Raw genomic sequence first — 25,587 nt, forward strand, 5'->3', positions numbered from 1 at the left:
GTCGTCTGCTCCAATTCCAATACAATTCGAACCGGGGATGTAATTAAAAATTTGCCCAAGGGGGAAAGTGAATAAACACAATAAATCTGAATTTGATTGAAAGCAGCTGGGATTGCTCGTTTTATAAACATAAAGCGTTGGAAGCAACATTTGATGAGCTGTCAATGGCAATTCAATCAAAATCTAGCATATATGGATACCACAGTTTGACCACCTATAATTAAACAACCGGGGTGCCCCAAGGTTTAGTCCTTGTGCTTCTCAATTCTTTACGCTTTACTATACAGTTAGCAATACATTGATGTTACAGCTTTTTAATATATTTTTCCTTCAGCGATTTATAACCATAATTTATCAGTAGCTTAGAAACTAACTATGGCTAATGTGGAATGTTATGTCCACGTACAAGGAGAGGTATGTAAGAGCTTTTGGACTGACATACCATTGCCTCAGATATGGAGATGGAGTACTCGACATCCATTCATCGGCTATACACGTGCTAGTGTTCACGCTAGTAAATACATTCACTATCATCACACGCTAGGTTCAAAAAACTATCATTACTTTGTACAATGAAACAAACCTGTTTCCTCCAAGAATCGGAAAGTGGACCTAGATATTCACTGCTGTGCTCAGGAACAATTCATCATTCACACATCGACTGACATTCCTACGCGCTCCCTATATAGAGCCTTTGCAACCTTCAAAAGTCTCCGTGTTTCAATCTCGCATGGCCCACCCTTAAATGATAGTGATAATGATGATGGATACTTAGGAATTGGGGGGGTTTGTTCCTCAAGCACTGCAGCCTCCTGGCTTATTGTACTTTCCTAGTTCCTTAGTCAAATCGATCGACTCAATCCTTCTCTTAAAGGGTACTAGGTCATTGGCTATCGTTGGTGCAAATCCTTTCCCTTAGTGTTCTTTGTATCCCAGATGATGCCTCCATTGATCGGTTTCTTAACATTCGAAGTCAAACGGTGTTTTATTAGATGCCAATGACCGGTAAAAGTCTTACCACTCATCTGAGTTTAACACCTTCTAACTGTGCCAGTCTTTATGAGGGTTTTTTTATCCTACGCTTACTATATCGAACATCCATAGAGTTTATCCACTTTTACTTTTGCCTTTTTTCGATCTAATCTGTGATGGAGGCTTTTGTGTGGCTTAATCGGATGAGGATAATCCTTCCTCTGTGAATCAGATTGCCATTGACATTGCTATTGATGAGAAACGAATGACTAAATTTGTTTCTATATATAATTTGTAAAATAACTAAATAACTGCGACCTTGAAAAAACAAGTCGTAACCGAAGAAAACGATGGCTTCAATGTTACAATTTACAAAATTTCAGTTTACATAATTCATAATAATAAAAAATAAATTTTAAAGTGCATAAATATAAATATATAAATGGAGGGAATGAGTAAACGCTGTATGTAAATTTGTCGTAAATGAAGTACATTTTTAATCTGGGAGCATTGACAAAGGTAGAAAACTATGTTATGTTTAAAGCAATATCAGCAGTAAAACAGTCGTGTACGAGTACATTGCAGACAGCAGGCTCGGACTTGGTAGAACATAACGCGTTATATACAACCCTGTTCTCTCCACCTAACTAAAAAATATGCTCCATTCACCAGTTCTTTTTCCCCCGTCCGACTGCTCGTCTTTTATTTTTTATTATTTTCCGCTCCCGGCCGGCGCTGTCTCCCAAATCGTAAACCGGGAATGTTTAGGGGGGTTGATATGAAAAAGGGCCGTTTCATCGAGAAGAGGGCCGTTTTTAAGAGTAGTTTTATTTCATTTGACGCCATGTCCTTAGGTTTCTGGTAAAGAAGATATTCGGGTTTTAATGAAAAATTCAAGAATGTGATTGTTATTGTGTTTTTTGTTTGTTTTAAATTCAATCTTTTTCCTCCAGATGAACGATACACATCAGAAACACGGCAAGTGGCACGAAGTGATCCTCCATCCGCAAAACGGCGAAACATTCTCACACCTCATGTCGTACAACATCCGTGGATTGGAAGCGGCCTCAGTCTTCGAGGCCATCGCTCAGGCGAAGAACAGATACGGATGGAACGAAGTCTCGGACCTGTACCAGTTCTACACCCGCGGATCCGGTGAGGAAATATACGGTACATGACTATTAACATCATACCAATTCATACTTTGCTTTGAATTTATTTTCAGTAACGAGCAGACAATATTTTTTCCTTTTCATCCTCCTATAACCCTCCATGATATTCGAGCTGTTTTCTTGAATTTTTCTACATGATCGGCTCAAGTCTAATCTGATTAATTATACTAAACTATAGCCGAGTTTATGTTTACGGCAGATTCATTGGATTTCCCGACCCGTCCAATAGCAAAGCTCATTAAAACTATCGCCACTTAGCGAAAAGTTTATTAATTCATATAACATTATTTGACTATATTCTATCCATTTAAAAGAAAACATTACTGAAATAAATTAATTCTACATAAAAAGTGACTGGCCAATGTGATACTTTTTATTACTAATACTAATAACGAATTTTGTAATAAATATCAAAGCTCTCTTGTTTAGGCGACGTGCTTATTTTTATACAAAAAATTTACTTTGATCAAAAATTCTTTGTAGCAAGATTCAAATGACAAGTTGATTTTTTTAAGCATCGGTTGATAACGAGATAGACGAAGCCTTGGCAAAATAAAATCTTTTTCATTTTAGCTCTCGAATTACTTTTGAATAAAAGGAATTTATTTTTCTTCTCGACGATTTTTTCAACAGTTCTTATATGAATTTAATGTTCAAGAAACGAGGTAACTGTAACGATTCCCTTTCAATTGATTTCTTTTACAAAATAATTGACCAGAAAACTTTTAAACATAGTTGATGATTTCAGCAAACAGCTTCTATTTCTTAATTTCGTTCAAACTTTTCTTTATTTTTTATCGTTTGTATGTAACTATCCTTATTAGAACTTCCTTATTTCTTAATACGTTTGGAACAGTTTTGACGTGTGTGCATGTTGAAAGAAGTTTGACTTGTAGAAACTTTGACTAAAGTTTCTTTTGAAAAATTAGTCGGTTGACATAAATACTTTGTACGTTCTTAGAATTAACATGTTCAGTAGAATTATTGTTAGAGCAATACTAAATTAATATAGATTTGGTTAAAATGTGAAAATAACAAACATTATACCAGAATATCACAAAAAATTTTCACAACTATGAGTAATAATTTTTAATACATAATCATAATACGTATCTTTTTTTTCTTAGTTTTACCAAGAATTACTTTGGTTTTGTACTAAATTTAAGTGAATAACTTTACGCTACCATTAAAGATAACAACAAATTATTATAACTTGATAATGTTTGGAGATTTCTATCTTAGATACCTTTAATAATAATTTAATTTCAGATTTTTATTTAGAATTTAGAAATGAGTTTTCTCCCAATAAATTTTTGTTTCTTTGTTTACTTTCTTTTTTATTAAACCAGGGTGGGAGTTTCAAAGAGTTTCACCTGTGTGCTTTCTCTTCTCCACCTTTGTAAGGCGCGTCTATGTTTTATTCATCGGGCATCGAAGACAAAGCCGCGGAAGATAAACACGTGTGTCGGACACGTGTTACACCCTCCCAATTCGGTCAGAAAACGAGGAAAAGAAACAAGGAAAACAGCCTGATTTACATCTTGAACGATTAAAAAACAACCTTCACAGTTTTGGATGAGTTGGATTTTTTTGCGGAGAACAAATGGGCAACAGTCAAAGTTTTCCCATGGAAAGAATTATAACGTTTTTGTTCTTTTTCGTTTTCATCAGTGCCCAATTTTAAAAACGTAAATATAAAAACATTGAGCTGAAAAGAAAATAACTTTAAAAATTTATTTGTAAGTGAGCTAATGGGGGAAAAAGCAAGATCATGATATTAGAGTGTGCAATTTTTACGACGATGTCTTAATACTGAAACGTATAATAATAAATTACTAATTATTTAGAAATCGTGAGATGCGGTCTGGTGTGATGTAGGTTTCAGATAAACATTTTCTTTATCGTGCCAACGTTTCGATCTTTATTGAGATCATCTTCAGGGCCTGGGATTTACAAAACATTGTTTACATTATACATATATATATTTTTATATTTAATCAAAGTATTTCTACTCACTCAAGCGTTTGTCTTCTGTGTAATTGTGCCATTCTTGCGTGTCGTGTCGAGAGTGCCAGTGAGATTTTGCTGTTTTATGTTTATATATGTTTGGTGTTGAAGGGGTGGGGAAGGAAGTCGGTATAGAAAAGACATTTTTGTATAAGGCGTCGGCTTCATTGAGGTGAAAAGAGCCGACGAAGGGAAAAAATGTGTTGGTAATGGTTTGGTCAGATTATCCTCTCAGGATTATACAGAAATTTTGTAAATCCCAGGCCCTGAAGATGATCTCAATAAAGATCGAAACGTTGGCACGATAAAGGAAATGTTTTTCTGAAAACTACATCACACCAGACCGCATCTCACGATTTCTAAATAAATATCGATTAACGGTGACTAATCACCACACATAAATTACTATCAGAAACAGATTATTTAATAAACTTTAGACTGCAATATTGATAAAAGAAATTTTACATCTTTTTATGCCCTTTTATTCATTGTTGGCTCGTTCACCTATCCAGTTTTTCATCACTTCTTTACAATTCATTTTAAAAAAATATTTCACTGTGTACTTAAAACTTAAAAAAAATTAAATTGTGAAATTTACTTTCGGAGTCTAAAAGCGAACTGTAATTATTTTTTGAGACCAATTTTTTTCATCTATCTCAACTCTTTTGGTCTGTCAGAAGTAATTCCAAAGATTATTGAAAAATATTTATATGATATATAAATATTTATATTGAAAAATATAAAATAAATATATAAAAATAAAAATTGTGTCTGTGAGGCAGACTCAGCACTGAAGATGGCTAAAAACAAATACGAATGACGGACCAAAACAGCTAAATTAATCTTGATCTTCTTTTCCCATAAAAAAATTTACGTAACAAATCTTTATTTATTTAGGTTTATTTATCGTACAGGATTATAAATCTTTATTTGAACAAGAATTTAATTTCATGTTGATTGATATAAATAAATATTTACCAACCTACCAAAGGGACTTACCGTTGCCAAAATAAAAGTTGCGTATTTACAGGGGCTTCTTTTCTCTTAAGACGATCCAAAAACGTTAGGAAAACCTACATATAAAACTGATAATTAACTAGTCTTTTTTGTGAAAAACGTTTTTCGCCTTCTTAATATTACATAAAATTAACTTTCATTAGAACAATGTGGGATAGATTGATTCAGAAAGTGTTCAGGTTTAATTGAATTTTTTCTTTTAAATCTCAAAAATACATCAAATTTTGAAAACAAATATTGAAAAATAACGTTATTCACGGGAGTATAAAAATAATTAAACTCTGAAATCCCAACAAAGAACACAATATGTCCCGATGGTCAATAACGGGTAAAAATTTGATTGAGCTTAGCTGTCCATTTCACTCGTTTTGCAAAAGCCTTTTCGCCGTCCAGACATTTGTTTAATCATTAACAGTATTTATTGGCAACAATTTTGGTCATATTCTAGGGGGGGGGGGAGAAGTTTTTAAATAATTATTGAACTCAATTTTAAAAATAGTTTCTTGAGACATTGAATCTATGATGATTGGTTTTTCATTTATTAGTTGCTCGAGTTGGCCCATCTTTCTCAAAGTTTAAAAAGATAAGGAACATCTTTTACACTTATCTTGATCAAAAAATTGTACGTAGGGTTATAATCAACCAGCCGAAGAGAGATCATACTGAACACGAGTCCGTATTTTACAAGACAATATTTTCCCATTAAAGTCTTGTCCTGTCATATTTTTCCGTTGGGCGTCTGGAATATAACCTTTACGTTTTTAATAAGGGTCTAAATTTTTTTTCTGTTTACTGAATTATGTAAGTTCAACTCTGCTATGAAATAGCTTAAAAAACCCTGTTTTAAATACAGACCTTCAGATTTAGATAACATTCACTCAATTAGTGTAGTGGAGTACTTGACATTCTCTTTTACATAATTATATAACTAGTCTAATTGAAGGTCATCGGTACTCATATTCCACCATTGGCTCCCTCACACTAAATAATCACTTTAGTAAATACGTTCACTCTCAATGTATCCAATATAGAGCACAAAACGAGATATTTATCACTATTACAATAAAACGTCTCTGTTTCCTACAGTAATCAATCAGGGGATCAAATGTTCGCTTCCATACTGGAGTGCAATTTTTAAATCTGGTGGCATTCCTCCGTGTATATGGAGCTAAGGAATTTCACCCTTCCATTTGGTGAGACACATTGAACAACCTCTCTTGACCTCATTCTAGGTTTAGGATTGCAATTAGGTTAGGATGATACCTTTTCTACGATTCAGATCCTATCAGGACCACCTATCGATCGTGCTCTTTATATCAGTTGATTTAAGATGAAACTCCTTCATCTTTTATTTTGGTTGTTATTGAATTCATTGTGTGATGTGGGTATTTCTTGAACTTCACAACCTCTTTCTTTACATTCTACTGCCTAAACGTATTATGTCCAATGCCGGGGCTCCTTTTGAAGTCTTGATGGAACATACGTCAGGTATCTAATTTGTCATTTGTATTTCCTATTTACCTCCCATTCCTCCCTTTTTAAAGTTTACGGGAAAATGGCCTAGAGTTTTGCTGCTGGAACTGTGTTAGTTGGGGTTGGTTTATTTTCCCAAGAGCTGCGATTTAGGAGTAAAAAAGCTTTGAACCTAAAGATAGATTTTACACTGTCAAGAAAGACAAGAAGATAAAAAAAGTGTCACGAGCGGGATTCGAACCCACGACCTTCGGCTAGATACGCCGCTACTCTACCACTTGAGCTATCGTGACTTCGATCCACTCGGACACTGTCTTTCCATCTCAACCCACCTTTTTGTATTTTCTCTCCTTTTTGCCATTTTTCAAATGTCATAAAAACCTTAATTAATTGTAAGATATTAATTGGTCAAGCGGACCACGAAAATTAGTGAATAAATAAGTTAAAATGAAGTATATCATCACTAAAGCTCTCCGTGGCGATTTCATTTATCCCCGAGAATCAAATAGATTTCACATTTGAAAAATGGCAAAAAAGAGGGAAAATTCAAAAGGTGGGGTTGAGATGGGAATTTAGTGTCCGAGTGGATCGAACTCACGATAGCTCATGTGGTAGAGTAGCGGCGTATCTAGCCGAAGGTCGTGGGTTCGAATCCCACTCGTGACACTTTTTTTATCTTCTTGTCTTTCTTGACAGCGTGAAATCTATCTTTAGGTTCAAAGCTTTTTTACTCCTAAATCGCAGCTCTTGGGAAAATAAACCAGCCCCAACAACAATGTTCCAGCAGCAAACATCAATGCCATTTTCCCGTGCTAGTCACTCGAAGTCGAGTGGATAGCTCATGTGGTAGAGTAGCGGCGTATCTAGCCGAAGCGGGGGTTCGAATTCCGCTCGTGACATTGACTTTTTTATCTCAACTAAAAACCTTAATTAACTGTATGATATTAATTGGTCAAGCGGACCACGAAAACTAGTGAAAGACAAGAAGTTTGGATTAGGCTATGGAAGATGAGTGATCATTTGATAATTTTTTGAGAAAGTACCCACAAAATTTCTATGTGTTCCTTACATTGTGGCAGACGACAGTCGGAAAGCCAATACATCGCTATCTCGAAGTTCGAGACTAAATTATAACTCTTGATAATGGGTTCCACCTACCCGCATAATTAAGGTTCTTAGGTAACAATTTTATCGGAAGGCGACGCCAAGCAAGTAGTAAATCAAAGGATCAAATAATAGTTTATTATTTGCTTACTTGTGATTAATGTATATTGTTTACTGCATTATATTTTGTCATAGAAATGATGAATGGTGAGGAGAGTGCAGTGTTCAATCAAGGATTATATATTGTTATCACAAAGATCACCGCTGACTCTTTGACCAAGTGTTACCAATATTTTAATATTTTTGTATGAAACCAATGTGAAAGAACCTTTACAGTTTACCCTTCAAAAATAAAGCACATAAAAGGAAACGTTTTTAATGTAAATCCGCGTATTTCGTGAATATTTTTTGATTTTTATTCTTATCGGTTTGTGGTTTTTTACGGTAGTTTGCGATAAGTTCACAGAGATAATTCAGTTCGATTATTTTTGATATTCTTCTAAATATCATCCAAATTCTAAAAACTTTCTGCAAAACTGTATTGAAACAGATCCCTTTATAAGCTCTATCTAATCTCTCCGTCGGTCTTTTACCCTTGCTCGTCGATCCATCCTGCTGACTGTACCAAACTTGTCCAAAGAAATGTTTTAGTAGTACTCCTTGATACAGGATACGTATTGATCCGATCACCGATAAAGGAATTTTCTGAGACGGCATTTTTGACCTTTTCAACGTTTTTATGTCGAACCTTTATATTACACTGGTTGAATCAAATGACTTCCTAAAACTAAGAATGTCATAAAAGACCGACAAAAGTGATTAACTTTAGAGATTATGTACAGCTGTGTTGACTACAAGGTTAAAAATATTAAGCTCTTTTGAAACATAAAATTTTGAGAATTAATTATCGACATAGCTAATAAAATCATAAAGCACATCAAGTTTAAGATTTTTTACTTATATAACCTTATTTGACGTATAAGTGCAATAACAAAATAGTAATAAAACAAAATTAGTGACGATTGATAACATAAAGATGTTAAACATTTCGAAAAGATTATATGATAAAAGATGTGGATAACAACGGATAATGACCGAAAATGAATCTGATTACTGATTTATGTAAGCTCAAATCTGCACATGCACGTACGTGTATACACACGCGTTCAAAGTTGAGCCTATCATTTCTCGCAGTCCACCGGTAATTCCAGCTTTTGTAATTTGCAATAAATCACCGGTAGGCCTCGATAATCACCCACCGTGGGTATTGGCTGTCCGGAGTCAGACCTCGGTCTTATCCGTCCAGCCACCGAGGTTGGACTCCGGGTGCTGTCAACAGCTAGTTCGTTTCAGCACCCAACGCACGCATTTCCAAACCATTTGTACTCACATAAAATCATAAATACATTCACTCCTATTTACCTAGCATAATTGAGATCGATGGGGGTACTCAACATTCCGCCATTGACCCTTTAACGTCACAAATTCACGCTAATAAATTCATTCACTCTCAACACAAATTATGCATACAATAGAACAACCCTGTTTCCTTCAACGAATCGGATGAAAGGACACTGATACTTGCTGGCGCACTCAAGTATATATATATATAAGNTTTTTTAAGAGGGTTCGCAACAGCTGGGTCATATAAACCCTCAGGGTGCCGGTGTTTTTGAAAAAAAGCCCATTTGTAAGTATGTCGGATTCGAATGCAGGGCCGCTGGATTCGAACCCGGGACCTTTACCTTACAGTGATGAGCGCCGTGTCAAAGACTAAACCTTGCGGCCACCGACGCCCCCCTATGTATAATTCTCGTATAGGGTTGTAAAAGAGCCAAGGAACTGCACGTTCAATTAGGTCGGAAACATGGAGCAACCTTCCTCTGCATGCTTTGGCCCAAAAGTAAGTTCCTTGGTCAACCTCGCATGGACTCTTCTTAATCGTGTGAGGATGACCCCGTTTTTAAGATTCAGATCCGCCGAGGGCCACATCTATCGTCAGTGCTCTTAACACGCGAAATCTTCTCTACCGATCCGGCCCACCGACGCTGCCCTTTCATTCAATCTAGTTTTTTTAATGCATTTTTAGCGTCAGAGTGCCGGATCGAGATGGTTATGTCCTGAGGTTGGGAACGGCTTTTTCGTTTTTCTCCAAAACCCATGTGTACCCAGACAGTAACCACCGTTTTGTCTAAACGCTCCAATTCGTGGTATTTATTTGCAATCGTACTAGTGTGAAGCTAAAGCAAATAAATTAACACCATTTTAACATTAACGCAATATTTTATTATTTTAAATCTTATTATTTACTGTTACACATTTCTTTTCATTATTCATTATTTGTTGTGTTTTACGCCTTATAAGTTGTTATATTTTTATGATTGGAAAAAGGTTTTCATTTGTAATTTTTGAACAGATAGTGGAAGGTCATAACACTTCACTACCTGGCAATTATTATGCATTACTTGGTAAGAAAACATTGGTAAGGACTTAAGGATTTCACAAATCTTAGCACGGTGGCGGCACGTTTCTCCTTAGAAGGAATGTTTAAGTCGTTTTTCAGGTCATTAACATGACGAAGCCTCATATGAGCACGGAATAAGATTAACAGTTCATGTTTCTTTATTACTGAACTGGCATTTGTCTTTCTGAGATTGATATTTGTCGTATGGTAATTTACCGTGGAAGTAACACTAAAGATTGATGGCGCTATTGGTGATTTTTACGAGTAAAAGAAAGAATGAGAAATAATATTTGTGTCGTAATGTTATTTATTATATTTTACAGAAATTTTTTTATTGAAATTTGTATGAAATAAATCATTTAGAAAGGTTTTTTATAACGGTTATATTTTTCTTTGTAGGCTGATTTTAATCTATATGTTGAAAACTGTTGATAGTTGACGGGTATGACCATCACCACACAGCAATATTAATCATTAAATATTTGCGATTTTTGTTATTATTCAATTTATTGTTGTCTTTATTGAATTTTAATTTTCAAAATTTGTGAAGTAACCAATTAGTTGGACTCTTATCATAAAAGTACACTTTCTCCACTAGGGAGGAAATTGCAATATCATTGACGCTTTAGGCGTCTTGGCGAATTTTTTGGAAGGGTCACAGACGAAATGTTTTGGACTAAGGGGTGGAATGAGGGTCCTGGTTTTTATGACGAAGTACGTGCCGACGTTTTGGTGTTTTAAGCAATAAGGATTTGGAGTACTGTGGTTGACAGTGAGGTTGTATGCAAGTAGGAAGATGTACAATAGTTCGAATATTTTGGACTTAATTCTGGTTGAACCTTACAGTTCGATTCCGTACATCTAGATAGATTGTACGTTTTATTATGTTTTATCTTTTATCAAGCGGTCTTTTTCTTATGTAAAGTCCTATATAACGGAGGATATTGATTGTTGGGAGAGGAACAGATTTATACTGTATTAGAGAAGTTATCGGCGCAGGGTAAAGGTTATTTGCTGAGCTTTGATATTGTTGAGTCTATTCCTCTATTTCTTTCTGTTCTTCCAAACATGAGAGATGGTCCTGGATGATTTTGGATGCACATTTCCTGAAGTGATGGCGTTATCGTCTGCAAATTTTGTCAATGGTGTTGCCCAGCGGAACACTCGCTTCGGCATAATGAAATGAGAAGAAGGTTCCGATGTGATCTTTAAGGGACCTATTGTGCACATCAAATTTTAGTATGAGCTAATAAGTTTATGGAAAGTTGCTCTTGAGTTCCCAGAGCAAGCTTGGTTGGAACACTCGATTGGAGGCTGCATCACGTCTAGGAAAACTCCCAAGCAGCATTCTTCCACTCACTGACGTCTACCAACATAAAACCTTTTTCAGAAACATGTTTTTTTTAAAATAAATAATCATTGTTAACTTATTAAATTTTTACACTTTTTGAAGTGTCCCCTCAGGATACTTGACGACTAAGTAGACGTTCTGTTTAACCAAATATTTCCTCTTAAAATCAGGACACCTTTTTATCACCAGCTGTAATGTATCGATTAAAAACCTAATTTTGTTTTAAACCTGTAAATTCAGCTTTTTCTTATCTTATTTTTTTTTTGCAGATTACCCGTCAGAACCGAGCCTTGAGGACATGGAGCTGGTGGCGGCGTCGGCCAATCTCGCCAGCGCAAATTTCTTCCTTCTCGTCCTAGCGACGCTCGGCCTCGCCTGGAACTAATTGCGCACAAGGTGAAGAAGACGTTTCAGAGAAGAAATTAAAAAAAAAAAAATTGAAACCACAAATTCACGACTTATTTTGCAGAAGACGGCTGATTGATTAGATGACCGACCGGCGAGTTACAAACGATGACAACCTAAGACTATAGCGGATTTTAAAATGTACGGACGCTCTTCTTCTCACTTGACCCAAATTTTATTAGAAGAAAATGGATTCTACTTCAAAACGACCTTCACTATCAGGTGTATAAACGTGTTATGTATATACCCTTTTTATGTCGCTAGAGTGTAGTTTTGAGATAAAGTATGTGTTTTAAGATTATGATATTTATTGTATAGCCTGTCTGTTTTGTAAGTTGTTTTTTAATAGAATATTTTGAAAAAAAGTTTTAGTCTTTTTAATATAATTACTTGTAAATAATTATATTAATTTCTATCACTCTAAAGTTTATAAAAATAATTCTAAAAATGTGTGATCTAGATAAATATAAAAAAAAGTACATTTATTTTAAATTAGCTGAATTTGAATGTTAATATCTGTTAATTGACAACACGTAAATTCTGCGTAATAAATGTGAGCAGATTTGCATGTTTTATTAAAGACTATCGCCAATAAATAAAGGTCTAAGTCGTGCAACTTTTTAACTTGAATGAGCTTTCATTGTACAGAACTCGATTAGCGCTATTTTCAAATCTATTTTACAGCTCACTATATTTACCAATAGCCAACACTATCCTTTCTAAACCCATTGAGAAGGGGACGTCCTAATGGTAAAAACTAAAACGGTGTATATAGTTAATGCCAAATTTGTGAATGAATGTAAAAATATTTGAATTTCACGATTTGTTTCTAAATGAAGTTTTAACGATATTAACAGTTAAAGAATTCTCGCCCCTGTTTTAAATCAATTTATTCCTTTCGAATTTAATTCAGATTTTACTATAAATACAGACGTCCAATTTTTTTTAATGTTTCTGCATATTGTAAACTTTATTACTCAAATTAATATAACTTTATTTTGAATTATGTATGTGAACTTAATATTTCTGCAACTAAATACAAGTCGAACTGTCCAAAATAATAAGCAATTATAGAAAAAAATAATATTTAAAAAATCCAAAAAAAATAAATAAATAAATACTATATTTGTGTATTTGGTTTTCTATTGATGTAAATACATAATTAGGATCGTATGCTAGTTTTAAAAATAAAATGTTTATAAAAAAACAACATAAAAATGACTAGGTGTGACTATCCCCTTTTTTAGGTCTTCGCACTGTGTATAAATTGTCCCTTTAAAAAAATGTGAAAAATAAGAAAAGAAACTTCTAGAAAATATCGTATTCGATATAGTTTTATATAAATAAGATAATTTGATTAATTGTGATATATGTGGTTTTTATTGTTAATAACATCATATAAAAAAACCTTTTCGATCCATCCGCCTATTTCTTCGATCCTTGATGTACTTGAAGGCATTCTTTGGGTGTTTAATTTGTATTGAACAATAAATTTGATTTTCTTTAAATAAAAAATAAAACAAGAATCCCGTTTGTAAATACATTACATGATGTTGTCTAAGTATTGTATATGTAAGTATGTTAATAAAACATGATTTGTATAGTAGCGGATCTTTATTTTTATTCTCTTCCCCATACTTAATTTCATGATATACGTACAAATATACGAAGTTTTTCAGAAAGAGACCAAGAAAGAATAGAGAGAGAGAGAGAGAGAGAGACCGACTGACGAAAGCGAATGAAAGAGAAAGAGATAGATAGGTAGAGAGAAACAGAGTGAAAGTGAGAAAGGCAAAGCATGAAATTGAAATTTATTTTTATTTACAAAATATATACAGTATTTACAAAGAAATTAAAAGACTGGCTTCAGACTTCCTGCCTATATACCTGATCTGAAGTAAAAAGAACTAATTTAAACATATCTCAATATTAACATAGAGGGAAAAAAATAAAAAATAAAACAACCCTTACGTTATATAGTTAATTTACAGCTAAATGTGCTTCACTTTTTTGTACTTATATTTTTTGTAAAGTGTCTGCAAGGAGGCAGCTTCATAGTTAACAATATTTCTAATATTAGTGTATTCACTAAGTTCACAAGCTTTGCAAAATCTTGATGTTATACTATGGACTTGTGTAGAGACACTAGTCACCTCCAATACTGAATGCATGTAGTCTATTGGCGTCCACCTGTAAAAGGAACCAATCAGTCTCAAGCATTTGTTCTGCACAACCTGCAACTTCCTGTAGTTGGTGATACATGTATTAGACCAGACAGGAGCCGCATACAACAGCATGGGTCGAATATACAAATAATAAATTAACTTTTTATTAAATATACTCAGATCAGAGTGTCTATTTAACAACGGAAATAAATTGCAGATCAGAGCCACTCCTCTATCGCATACCGTGTTGATGTGCTTGGTGAACGTGAGCTTTGAGTCCAGCATCAAACCGAGATACTTCACTTCTTTTTTTCAATGGAATAGACCTTCCATTTACTCTCACAAAACAATCAACATTCGGCCTTCTGCGAGTGAACAGAATCACCTCTGTTTTTGACTCATTGGGTCTGATCCGCCACCTGTAAAAGTAATTAAATGTTTTCTCAAGAGCTAGTGAGAGATGCCGAGCTATTGTATCTACCGTGAAAGACGAGACCATAAAAGCGGTGTCATCAGCATATAGGGCACACTTTGGCTCGGTTATACCATTAATAAATAAATTGAACAATGTGAGCCCAAGGACAGAGCCTTGGGGTACACCAGTAGCAATTGGCCGAAAGTCAGTGCTTACGAGACACAAAATTTCCTATCTTCCAGTTAACTCCTTATTAAATAAACGATGTATTTGGGAAAGTTATAACTGATTAACTTTAAGACAAGCCCAAGGCAAGGCATAAAAATACACATATAAATCAGCTAGTCGTTATTTCTCTCTCTCTCTCTCTCTCTCTCTCTCTCTCTCTCTCTCTCTCTCTCTCTCTCTCTNCACACACACACACACACACACACACAAAACACACACACACACACACACACACACACACACACACAAAACACACACACAAAACACCCACAACACGCATACTGTTAAGGCGCCATTTCACCAGCTCGTGGAACTTACAAAAATTTAAATAATTGGAATCCGTCTCATCTTCGAAAATCCGCCAGTAAAAACAGACATGTAATTTCAAGATTGAAGCAGATCAAACAAAGGCTTTAGCAAATGCTAGTTCAGCCGCTTTGCCACGCCACCACCCAAATCATAAACACAGCCACGTGTCAGTGGGACGTGTGAAACCGCGCGATTGAAAATTTGTGTCATCAGACGACAGTATTATTATTATTAATTTGATCGTTCCGAACTGTTATTTCATTTCAAATCACTCCGCGCCTTTATCTGAAAACTAATTATTAAACGATAAATTTATTGTTATTTGTTTTCTTGTTAGAGGTTGTAACAGGTTGAGAATTGTGTTAAAACTTCAAATCTGGTGAGAACTTATCATAAAATACGGCCTAAAACAAACATCAACAAAAAATAACTCCACAATAATAAAGTATATTTGTACCTTGTTTACTTATTATAAACATTATCTGACTAAACACACTTTAATCAACATATTCTATATACAAATTTTGAACACGAGAGCTTAGTCTAATAAACAGGATTTTTTTGATAAGTTTGCGTGTTTAGGGCTTTATTGAATTTTTATTTTCCTCGAGGCAGAGGAGGGAGACGTCCTAAACCACGCAGCCCCGAAATCCAACTTAATCATATGCTATAAATGCCGGCTACTTAGATAAAAATCTTTCCCTCCAGGCCCATACTTCATTTCCGAGCCAAGTAGCTGTCAAGCCGGTGAATGTGTCTGAAACGGAAAAGGCAAAATAAAGCTCGGGAACGCTCGACTCTCTCAGTTTGAATCAACAGATTTTCGACCCAATATGAGTCTATTTCTACCGGGTATTTATTATTTCGTGCCCTCTCCTAAAATTTCGGTGCAGATCGATTCCGGCAAACAGCATTTGAGTTCACAAAATGCGGGTTGGTTGACGAAAAAAGTTTGAAACTTTTATGCCGTTGTTCAAAAAGGATCTGTCGGATTGGTATGTCATGTGCCTTTATTGATCAAATAGGCATTTCACTAATAATTATTTTTTGTTTTTCAAAGCCAGTAAACGATAATAATGTTAATAGTACTAACATATTTTTAATTTATTTTACGAAAATTTGAACTTTTAACTATGTATATCAATTTACCAATGAAAAACGACAAAATGTTCCAAAACCCTTAAAAAATAATGCATCAGAAAGTATTTTTTTAAATATAGGCTAAAACTGCTGCATTTGATACCCCCACAAGAGTTTTCTCTGATAGTAATTGACCCACAGCAACTAAAGATTATTAAACGCCAAAACATTGTAGACAGGCAATCCAGGACGACCAAACTACAATTTCATTTCACAATTCTCGAAAAGAAATCATACAATTTAACAAAAAGTTATAAAAGTTCAAGAAGACAGCTGTCGAAAAGCCGAAAGGTCAGGGCGTCCGACTATCGGCCATGCTAGCGGTTCTGGGTTCGAATCTCGGTTCAGCCCGTAGAATTGTTATTGATGATAATATGAAAAAAATGGTAAAGTGGTTTGACCTCCCGTCCTTTTTGTAAGGGTGAAATTACTGATTACTGATTCATACAAGTTCAAATCTGTACACTCATTGTAACTCGCATTAGTAATAAAACAAAATTAGTGACGATTGATAACATAAAGATGTTTAAACATTTCGAAAAGATTATATGATAATAGATGTGGATAATGACGGCATAATGACCCAAAATGAATATGATTACTGATTTATGTAAGGTCAAATCTTCACATGCACGTTCAAAGTTGAGCCTATCACCTCTCGCAGTCGACCGACAATTCCAGCTTTTAATTTACGATAAATCACCGGCATGCCTCGAGAATCACCAAACCCGGGCGTTGCCAGTCCGGGGTAAGATTTCGGTCTTAACCGTCCAGTCGCCGAGTTTGGGCTCCAGAGCCTTTCAACAGTTAGGTCATTTCACCCTCAACACAATCAGTTCCATAGGAATGATAAATGGTGGAGTGAGTGTGGTTTTTTATTTACGCTGCAGCATTAGATATTTGCCCATAAGGACGTTTCGTTTTCCCCCTCCATTGTTTACTGGACTTGATGATGTTGATTCTGAAACAGTTTTAAGCAGTGGCTTGTTGTCTTTATTTGATTCGGGCTCTTTAGGTGAGGTCGGTTCAATCTCCTGCACCTCTGTGATTCTGTTTAAGGATTGACTCTATCTCAACCTCGTTTCACAGCGTCTACGTCCGACTGAACCCCCAGTAGGACAATCCCCCTGGTTCCCTCGCCCTCTGTTGGATGGACTGTGGTTTCTCCCATTTTGATCCCCGGGCGTACTTTCACCCCCTGATGGATGAGCACTGCCAGTACCTCCTGCTCCTGCACCTGAATCTTGAGGGCCTCTTCCTCTTCCAATAGACTTAGTACATCCTTTTCGTTTGTTCCTTCCCTCAGAATCTTCGTCACTCGCATCGGATGAACTACACGAAGCTGTGCTGCCTTTTCGTAGTTTTCCACTTCTTTCGTATCTCGAGATGCCGCAGTTGATCCCCAAGGGGGACGAACCGATCGGCCCGATTGGTGTGGGCAAGGTTTTGACCGATCTGACAAGTGTGTGGTGCGTCGTGTTCGGATGGAGGGGTCCGGGCGCAGTTGAAGCCTCGGTGATCGAATTGATTTGAACCTCTTGCCTGCGTACTGTGAGTAGGAACTATCTTTTTAAAAAAGGATTCAATCGGTTCCATTCACACTCTCACTCACTCTAAAATATATATATATTTTTTTTACTTACAAACTATTCACTCAGGGTAGTGGAGTACATGATATTCCTCACCCTCCACAGATATTATAACTAATCTAGTAGAGGATCGATCGTGTAATCAATAATCCGCCGTTGGCCCTCTCTTACTACACATTCACATAAAATAAAACACATAATTTTTTTTTCATCGGAACAGGGGACCCAAAGACTAGGTGCCGTACTCAAGTTGATTTCTCATAACGTGTGGCGATCCTACACGCTCTCTATATGGAACCAAGGAATAACACGGCTGAAATTACTTAACAGAAAAAATGTTTTATTATAAGATTTTCAAGGAAATTATTATATAGCGATATTGTATGCAATAAAATAGTATTTATTATATGATTATCAACAAAGAAATAAACAGAAGTGCAAGGCAAAGTGGAAATATATTTATTGCTATCACGTTAATTTATAGTAAATAATCATTATTTAACCAGACATATGGCTCAGCTGATGGTTCTTCTAGATGAGTATTAAGGCTATTTGTAAAACCTCTTATAAAAGTAATTCTGTCTTTAATATCAACATGCCTTGAAACTTGTGCCATTAAAAACTCAAAATGTTAGCAATTATACAGTAATTTCATTGTACATTATAATTTTTTTAATATTGCACTTTTAATATTAAACATCAGTATTACATGAGTTATTACATACATGAATTATTTCTAAACATGGCTGTATGTTAACCTAAGAAGTTCAAATTCAAAGCTTTTGGTAGTACACTGCAGTAATTCGATTGAGATAATGATTTCTCATAAAATTGTTCTGAAATTGACTGGGTAAAAAAATATCTTTTTGCTATAGCGATAAAAACTCAGAAATATTTTTATACCATTAATTTCACTTTTATAGCCAGATAGCTGTGACCCATTGAACCAGATTGGACTGTTTTGTCTCTGTTACAACGACCGATTCGGCCCCAACATGAAGGAAAGCTTCATGGATTTGAATTGGCCGCAACGCGGTATTGATGACGGGATGATAAATGATGAACATCAACAGCATACGCTCCAGGAGGGAAAGCCTAGGTCAGGAGATCGATCACGGGAGAATGTGCAGATCGTAAATAAAAGGTGGAGGCCTCCTACGAAGTTGAACGTTCCTTATATATATTATATGGTTTGGAACTGGGTAAATTAATCTTATACATGTTGGTTTTGTCTTGGCTTTCGTTTTGTATTAGAGCCAAATTTATGAAATGGCGCAGTGTAAATTCTATCCCCTTCTGTGTAATAACATTTTACCAGAGGTAAAACAAACCAAAAGTCAAAAGAATTTTTTAATCCTTCAAACTTTAAAACCTATATTTTTTGTGTAAAAACATGTTCTTTTGATTGGTAAAACATCTGAATATATAATGTTCATAATTGATTATTAATTTTCAAATTATTCTTTTAATCTATAAAATCAATATGTGGCTGAAAATAAAACATAGAATCGCTTAGAATTCTATATTTTTTCATCTCTTTCGAAAAGACTAATAACTGTCCGTATTCAATGTCGGATGGCAATTTTCCGTTTACCCTGCTTTACATGATAACAATTTTTAGGTCGAACATGTTTAATATCATAATATCATAATGAAAGGCTTTATCCTGTAAACCGGATTATCTCTTAATCCTAAATTAGTACAGCGTAAACTAGGACGAGCTCATTACAGTTGGGTTACCGGTCACGTATACCAATGATGGTTTTCTGTCACTCCGACTAAGATGAAATAGAAACTTGCAACCAGCTCCGTACATTGCACGATTTGCCCGGGAAAATAACTACTTAAGAATAATTACCGAAATATTACACTGACTTTTGTTAAAACAGCGGGTAAGGCGGATCACGGCGCTCTGCCAGAGACAGTAAAATAAGTAATATAAGACCAACCAAAAAGGCATCATAAAATAATTTTTCAACATAATTTAATACGATTTTCATAATTAAATATATACATCTGATATCCGGCCACAGTCATTTTGCAGGTGACGGATGTCCCGGCTACCATGAAGCCAGACCCCGACAGCGACGGCCCGCAGCCGGAGGAGTAGGGGACACCCTCAGTGATCCTTCATACCTTACTTTTGTCTTGTGACCCCTTCGGGTATGTGGATTAAAACCATTACATCTAGATTGGCATGGAAAAGTCCACGTCCACAAGGTGACAGGGGCTAACATGCCCATGTCCCTCAACCGTCCGACGCGAACCACTCCCTGACGGGACCCAGACCTCCAACGACCACGGCTACCCGCCCCCCACCTGCAAACTGACACAAACCTCCAGTTTACACTCTCTCAAAAAGTTGAACATGAGCTGATATGCTGATAAACAGCCTGATACCACAATTGTATTAAAACTGAAAGGTTTGACTATCTCCTGACATTTCATAAAGATTGGAAAAGCAAAAATTGCCTTTGGTCATCATGTTCCATGCATAGAAAGAATATATGTTCCATGTCTTCGTACATGTCGCATGTGCTGCAGTTGGGGGTGGGTTTCAAGCCGATTGTATTCAAATATGCCCCGCAAATATCATGCCCCGTTCTCAAACGCACGCGTGGTGAAAAATGCTTTACTGTGTCCTCCTGCTACAGCAAACCATGACCTATTCAACAATTTAGGAAATAACAATTTGTAATATTTTCCCGCTACCGCCGGGTCATAATTTTCTTGCCATTTCAATATTAATCTTCTTGTACTTTCAGATCGGAAGTCGCCTCTCGTGATTGCTGTTTCTAAGTTTGCACCGCTCAGTGTGGCCTTGATAGCCAATCTATCAACTGCTTCATTAAAATTAACTCCTGCTTGTACCTTGACCCAGCAGAGTGATATTATATTGCCTTCCTGAGTGAGGCTACATATTTTTTGCACAATGTCTACCAGTATATGTTCGTAATTACCGGTCCCTATTCTGAAGTTCTGCTGCTGAGAGACAGTGCTTCTATTGTCTGTAAAGATGCAGATCTTCGAGCAGTTCAAACCTATGACATATTCTACAGCCTTTGATATTACTAACGATTCAGCAGTGTATACACTGCAGAGACATGGAAGACAGTGTTGCTGACTGAACTTATAAAAACTATATTTAAATGAGAAATAAGATAAAAATATTTTGAAAAGCAAACCACAATTTTTTTTAAATTTATTATTTATTATATTCTATTGATGGAGATAATCAAAAATCACAATCTCATATAAATATTTATTATTATTTTACATGGAGCTATTTCAAGGTCCTACCCGCTTCCCTTCTTCACCTGTATTAAATTAAAGTATCCTGTTTAACATGTGAAGAACTACTTCCATTACTGAATATAAGCAAGTATGCGTTGTTGCTGTAGCGTTAAAACATGTCAGTATTTGTAATTTTTAAATTGTTGTTGGATCTACTTTGTCATGGATTTTGGCCACCATACTAGGGTTATACATGTTACTTATTGCTAGCCCTTACTATGCCCATACTATGCTATGTTGCAAACAGCCAGTAGTAAACTGTTTTTGGGTTTATACACCAGGTATTATTAATTTTATATCATTTTAGATATAAATGTAAATTCAAACTGAGATTTCGAGGCCTCGATAACCCCTTGGCTCTTAACCCCTCACACTGAGTGTGTCAAGATTGGTTGGTTTCTCATAGCTTGTGTCCTCCGGATGCATTAGTGATAGTGCTATGACCGTGGGAAAAACGTTTTGCGATCACGTTTTGTAATATGCATTAATGTGTACAAATAAAATAATAATATATATTGGGTTGTCCGGAAAATAATGCAGGATTTTAAGTTTTCATTAAAAAAAATCTATATAAAATATTCTGTTTACGTTTACAGGATTACTCATTTGTANGGGAAATTATTTTGATTAAAGAACATTGCTTTAAAGTAACTAGTTTCTTTTTTTTTGTTTAATACCAAAATCCTGCATTATTTTCCGGACAACCCAATAAAATATCTTTTCGTTTATACTTTTGTTTACGCCAGAAGAATTAACGATGAAAACGGCCGATCGGGCGCCGCCGGAAAGAGCCAGTCGCAGTTGGCTTTTTGACGCTGACTTTTTCGTTGCCGATTGCTTGATATATATCATTTTAATTTCAACCGTTCGAATTGTGGTTGCTCGGGGTTAACGGGAGTCGTCGACCCATCCGGTGGATCGCCGAAGAACCATCGAGATCTCGAGTTCCAAGGACGAAAGGTACGAGTTCTCCATCCTATTGACTTCCCATTAGATCCTTCCTGAACACCCCCCTGAATCTAACCCCAACAGTCCACGGGATTGTCAAAGCTGAGGAGGAGAGGTCGATAAGGTGAAGTGGTTTCTTTGTTTAATTTTAATAATTTCTTTTTCAGTTTGTTCGTTTCGTTCCCTTGTTCGTTTTGTTGTCTACAGTGCATTGCGTCGCGTGCGTCTAAAGTGAAATATCGACGTGCAAATTTGATTAAAAAATATCACATTTTTGTATTATTATTCAGAAATCGTGAGATGCGGTCTGGTGTGATGTAGGTTTCAGAAAAACATTTTCTTTATCGTGCCAACGTTTCGATCTTTATTGAAATCATCTTCAGGGATCAAAGTGAAGACAGAAGACAAACACTTTGAACGACCCCCACCTCTGTTCTGGAATTTCTTCTGAATCTACTATCACTCCATATTTGGAGGGGCCAAAGCCACATAGAAGCTTCAAAAACTTTGGGGGAGCTTCAGGCACACAGGAGTTTGGGGATGGCTGTTGATGCCTTGACTCCTAAATTCAGATTTTATATAAAATTCAAAATTAATTACCTGAGGGAAAGGGATATCATAATGCCGACGATGACGATATATAGACGGCTCCAAAACCGAGTATCATAAGCTGGTTATGGAAATAAACCAAGAACTAAAACTCATGTAAGCCTTAGGAATATGCCACCGTCTTTCAAGCGGAGACTGTGGTTATTGAACATAGTCACTGGCACTCTCAACACGACACGCAAAAATGGCACAATTACACAGAAGACAAACACTTTGAGCCCTGAAGATGATCTCAATAAAGATCGAAACGTTGGCACGATAAAGAAAATGTTTTTCTGAAACCTACATCACACCAGACCGCATCTCACGATTTCTGAATAATTATAGATTAACGGTCACTAATCACCACACATTTTTGTATTACAATTTCTTTAGGAGCATTTTTAACACGACAAAAATTTTAATATTAAATTTTCCATTTGGTCATGAGTAAAGTTTAAAATTATGAGCTTAACCCAAGGTTTCAACATTCAATTTACTTAATCTCGCGAAAAGCTAAAAGACAACAAGGTTGCAAAATGTAGGCAAGGATAACGGAGGTGGTCTGAAACTCAACCGTTGTGCCCTCCTGGAAAATAAATACCCTCTTTTTATAGGATGGCATATTGAAAATTTATTGTTGATCTTCCATCTTTTCATCTTAACTTTATAATGTTATTTTTCTTTGCAAGTTCATCTTTTTAAATGTCGAAATGGATTTATCTTCGTTGGTTATTTGACTTCACCTCAACCGCGAAATTTGCCTTTATGTATTATAATTGTTATCAAGAATTATTTCGTTTTATTTAGGATTAATAAAAAGAAATGGTAATCTAGCTGGTAAATTGCATAGCAAAAAAAATCATTGGATTGTAAATACTGGATGCTATTCAAAGAACATAGCGTGCACTTATACACGAAATTCTTGATGAAACTAATAAACAATTTGGCACATTCTGTAATAATATCTTATTTGGAAGACGTTTAGTACTCCTTTTAAGATTGGGGGTTTGAAAGAGGAACAGATCAATACTTAAAGTGCTAGGTTTAGCTGTAATAACACCCAATTCTAAATGCAATATAAACTGCTCAAAATTGAATAGGGATAATTGTAATTTATTCTTATGTTTTAATTTTAATTAAATTAACCGATATATTCATGTTAGTTGGATAAAACAAAATAGAAAATACAAACCAAAAACAAACAAATGTTAATCCACATTTTTAATAACCGATGTATTTAAGAATAGTAAGCATGAAGATTACTCATTTTATAGCAAACACTTTTTCTCATCTTATCTCCACTTTAATCCAGTTGTAGTCTCTTTAAGCGAGGAAAAACATCATCTTGAACCAGAATTCGCAATATTATAGTGAGTCTGAGTCATCGAGTTCACCGGCAAGTGGATATCGCAGAAGCAGTTGGCATTTTTCAGCGCGTGGTCTCCCGGGCTTAGCCCGATTCCGAGAGACTAGAAGCGCCATAGGACGCCTGGTAGCGGATGTCAGCGCGTTACGAAGCTAAGGGAGGACAGAAATACATATTGACATTTCTGCAAGACGGAACCCTTTACATAGTGCCGCCAGATCCTAAATGAAGTACAAGATGTTTTGGCAAGGCGATTCATAACGTATTGTGGTAAGTTGGCCTAACATCGTATGCGCCTTTGTGACGACCTGCAGCAATAAATAGCCCACCACCAGCAAATCAGGAGAATATGGTGAAGCGAGCGCCTCAGAATAGAACATAAATTGGTATGCTGTTATGTTTACTGATGAGTCTCGTTTCTGCCTGTATAGTGATAGCAGGAGCCGAAGAGCCTACCGAGAACAGGGGATACAATGCCCCAGTTCGTGCTCGCTTCAGTGCAGTCTGAAGGAGGCAGTGTAACGGTCTGAGCTGGGATTTACACTGAAGAACGAATTGGACTCCATACTGCTGAAGACAACCTTAGCGAAGCCGGTTATGTCCAAGAAATTGTCGATGAATACATCTCTCAAACCAGGGATCTCATTGGCAGGGATTTTCGATTTCTGGATGGCAATGCCAGACCTCATAGAAGCAGAATTGTCCAACAATGTTTAGAAACCTGGAAATTTTCCATCTGATCCTTCCTCTATTGACTCCAGACCTCAATCCCATTGAGAAAATGTGGGATGCGTTGCAGAGAAGGCTTTTCGATCACCATCCGCAACCAGTTGACCTGCAACAACTTATTAATTCTGTTAATAAGATTGTCACTAATTTTATAAGGAATTTCAGTTCATAGATGGTGCAAACATGCACCCGGTTGTTGCTGGTCAACTGGCTGCGGATGGTGATCGAAGGTGCACAGAGGTTTTAGCTAACAGAGTATAATATACACGGTATTAATTATTAAAAAAATTATTATGTCAATAAACAAAATTATGGAATTAAAAACCTTTGATATTGTTATTTTTCAAAATCCCTTAATTAAATTTTCTATCAGTAAAAAACATATTAATTTCTTATAAATTTTAATGCAATTTATTAAAAAAATACAACAAAAATGCTAGGAAAAATAAATATTATAAAATTGGCAATATCCCTAATCATTTTTGAGCTGTTAAATTTATCTTTGAGTGCAATTGAAAAATTGTTTTATGATAAAAAGTTATTTTCAAGAGACTTATCAGTTATCAAGTGAATGGCACAAATCTCCTCGACAAATCTGTGTTTATTAAGTAAACATATACTACGACCAGATAAATAGCTGACAATAACCCCAGCTTTAATGATATTTTCGATGCAATTAATAAACAATTTGGTACGACGTCTAATCTGTAATAATATCTAATCTATTCCGAGGGGGTTGCTCTGTGGGGAGCCCGGCTGGAGGTATAGTTGAATTAGGGGGTTGTACGTGTGGGCTTAGCCGGCGATTTGCATCAGAGGACACGCTTGGAAAAGGGGCCCAAATTGAT

General features: G+C 35.7%; 1 protein-coding gene across 1 annotated transcript in view; it reads left to right on the forward strand.

The window, feature by feature from the left end:
• Positions 1 to 12,329, forward strand: part of LOC106665584 (neural cell adhesion molecule 1-like) — a gene marked incomplete at its 5' end in the record, with an annotated part of 57,242 nt that extends 44,913 nt beyond the window's left edge. The window contains 3 exons of the mRNA XM_014392081.2: positions 1,926 to 2,142; positions 11,830 to 11,956; positions 12,030 to 12,329. Of these exons, the coding sequence (XP_014247567.1) occupies positions 1,926 to 2,142; positions 11,830 to 11,945 (333 nt within the window). The remainder of the gene's footprint in view (positions 1 to 1,925; positions 2,143 to 11,829; positions 11,957 to 12,029) is intronic.
• Between the last annotated feature and the right edge of the window lie 13,258 nt (positions 12,330 to 25,587).

Source organism: Cimex lectularius, unplaced genomic scaffold, assembly GCF_000648675.2.
Source record: "Cimex lectularius strain Harlan isolate CLEC.00 unplaced genomic scaffold, Clec_2.1 scaffold471, whole genome shotgun sequence".
Taxonomy (NCBI): domain Eukaryota; kingdom Metazoa; phylum Arthropoda; class Insecta; order Hemiptera; family Cimicidae; genus Cimex; species Cimex lectularius.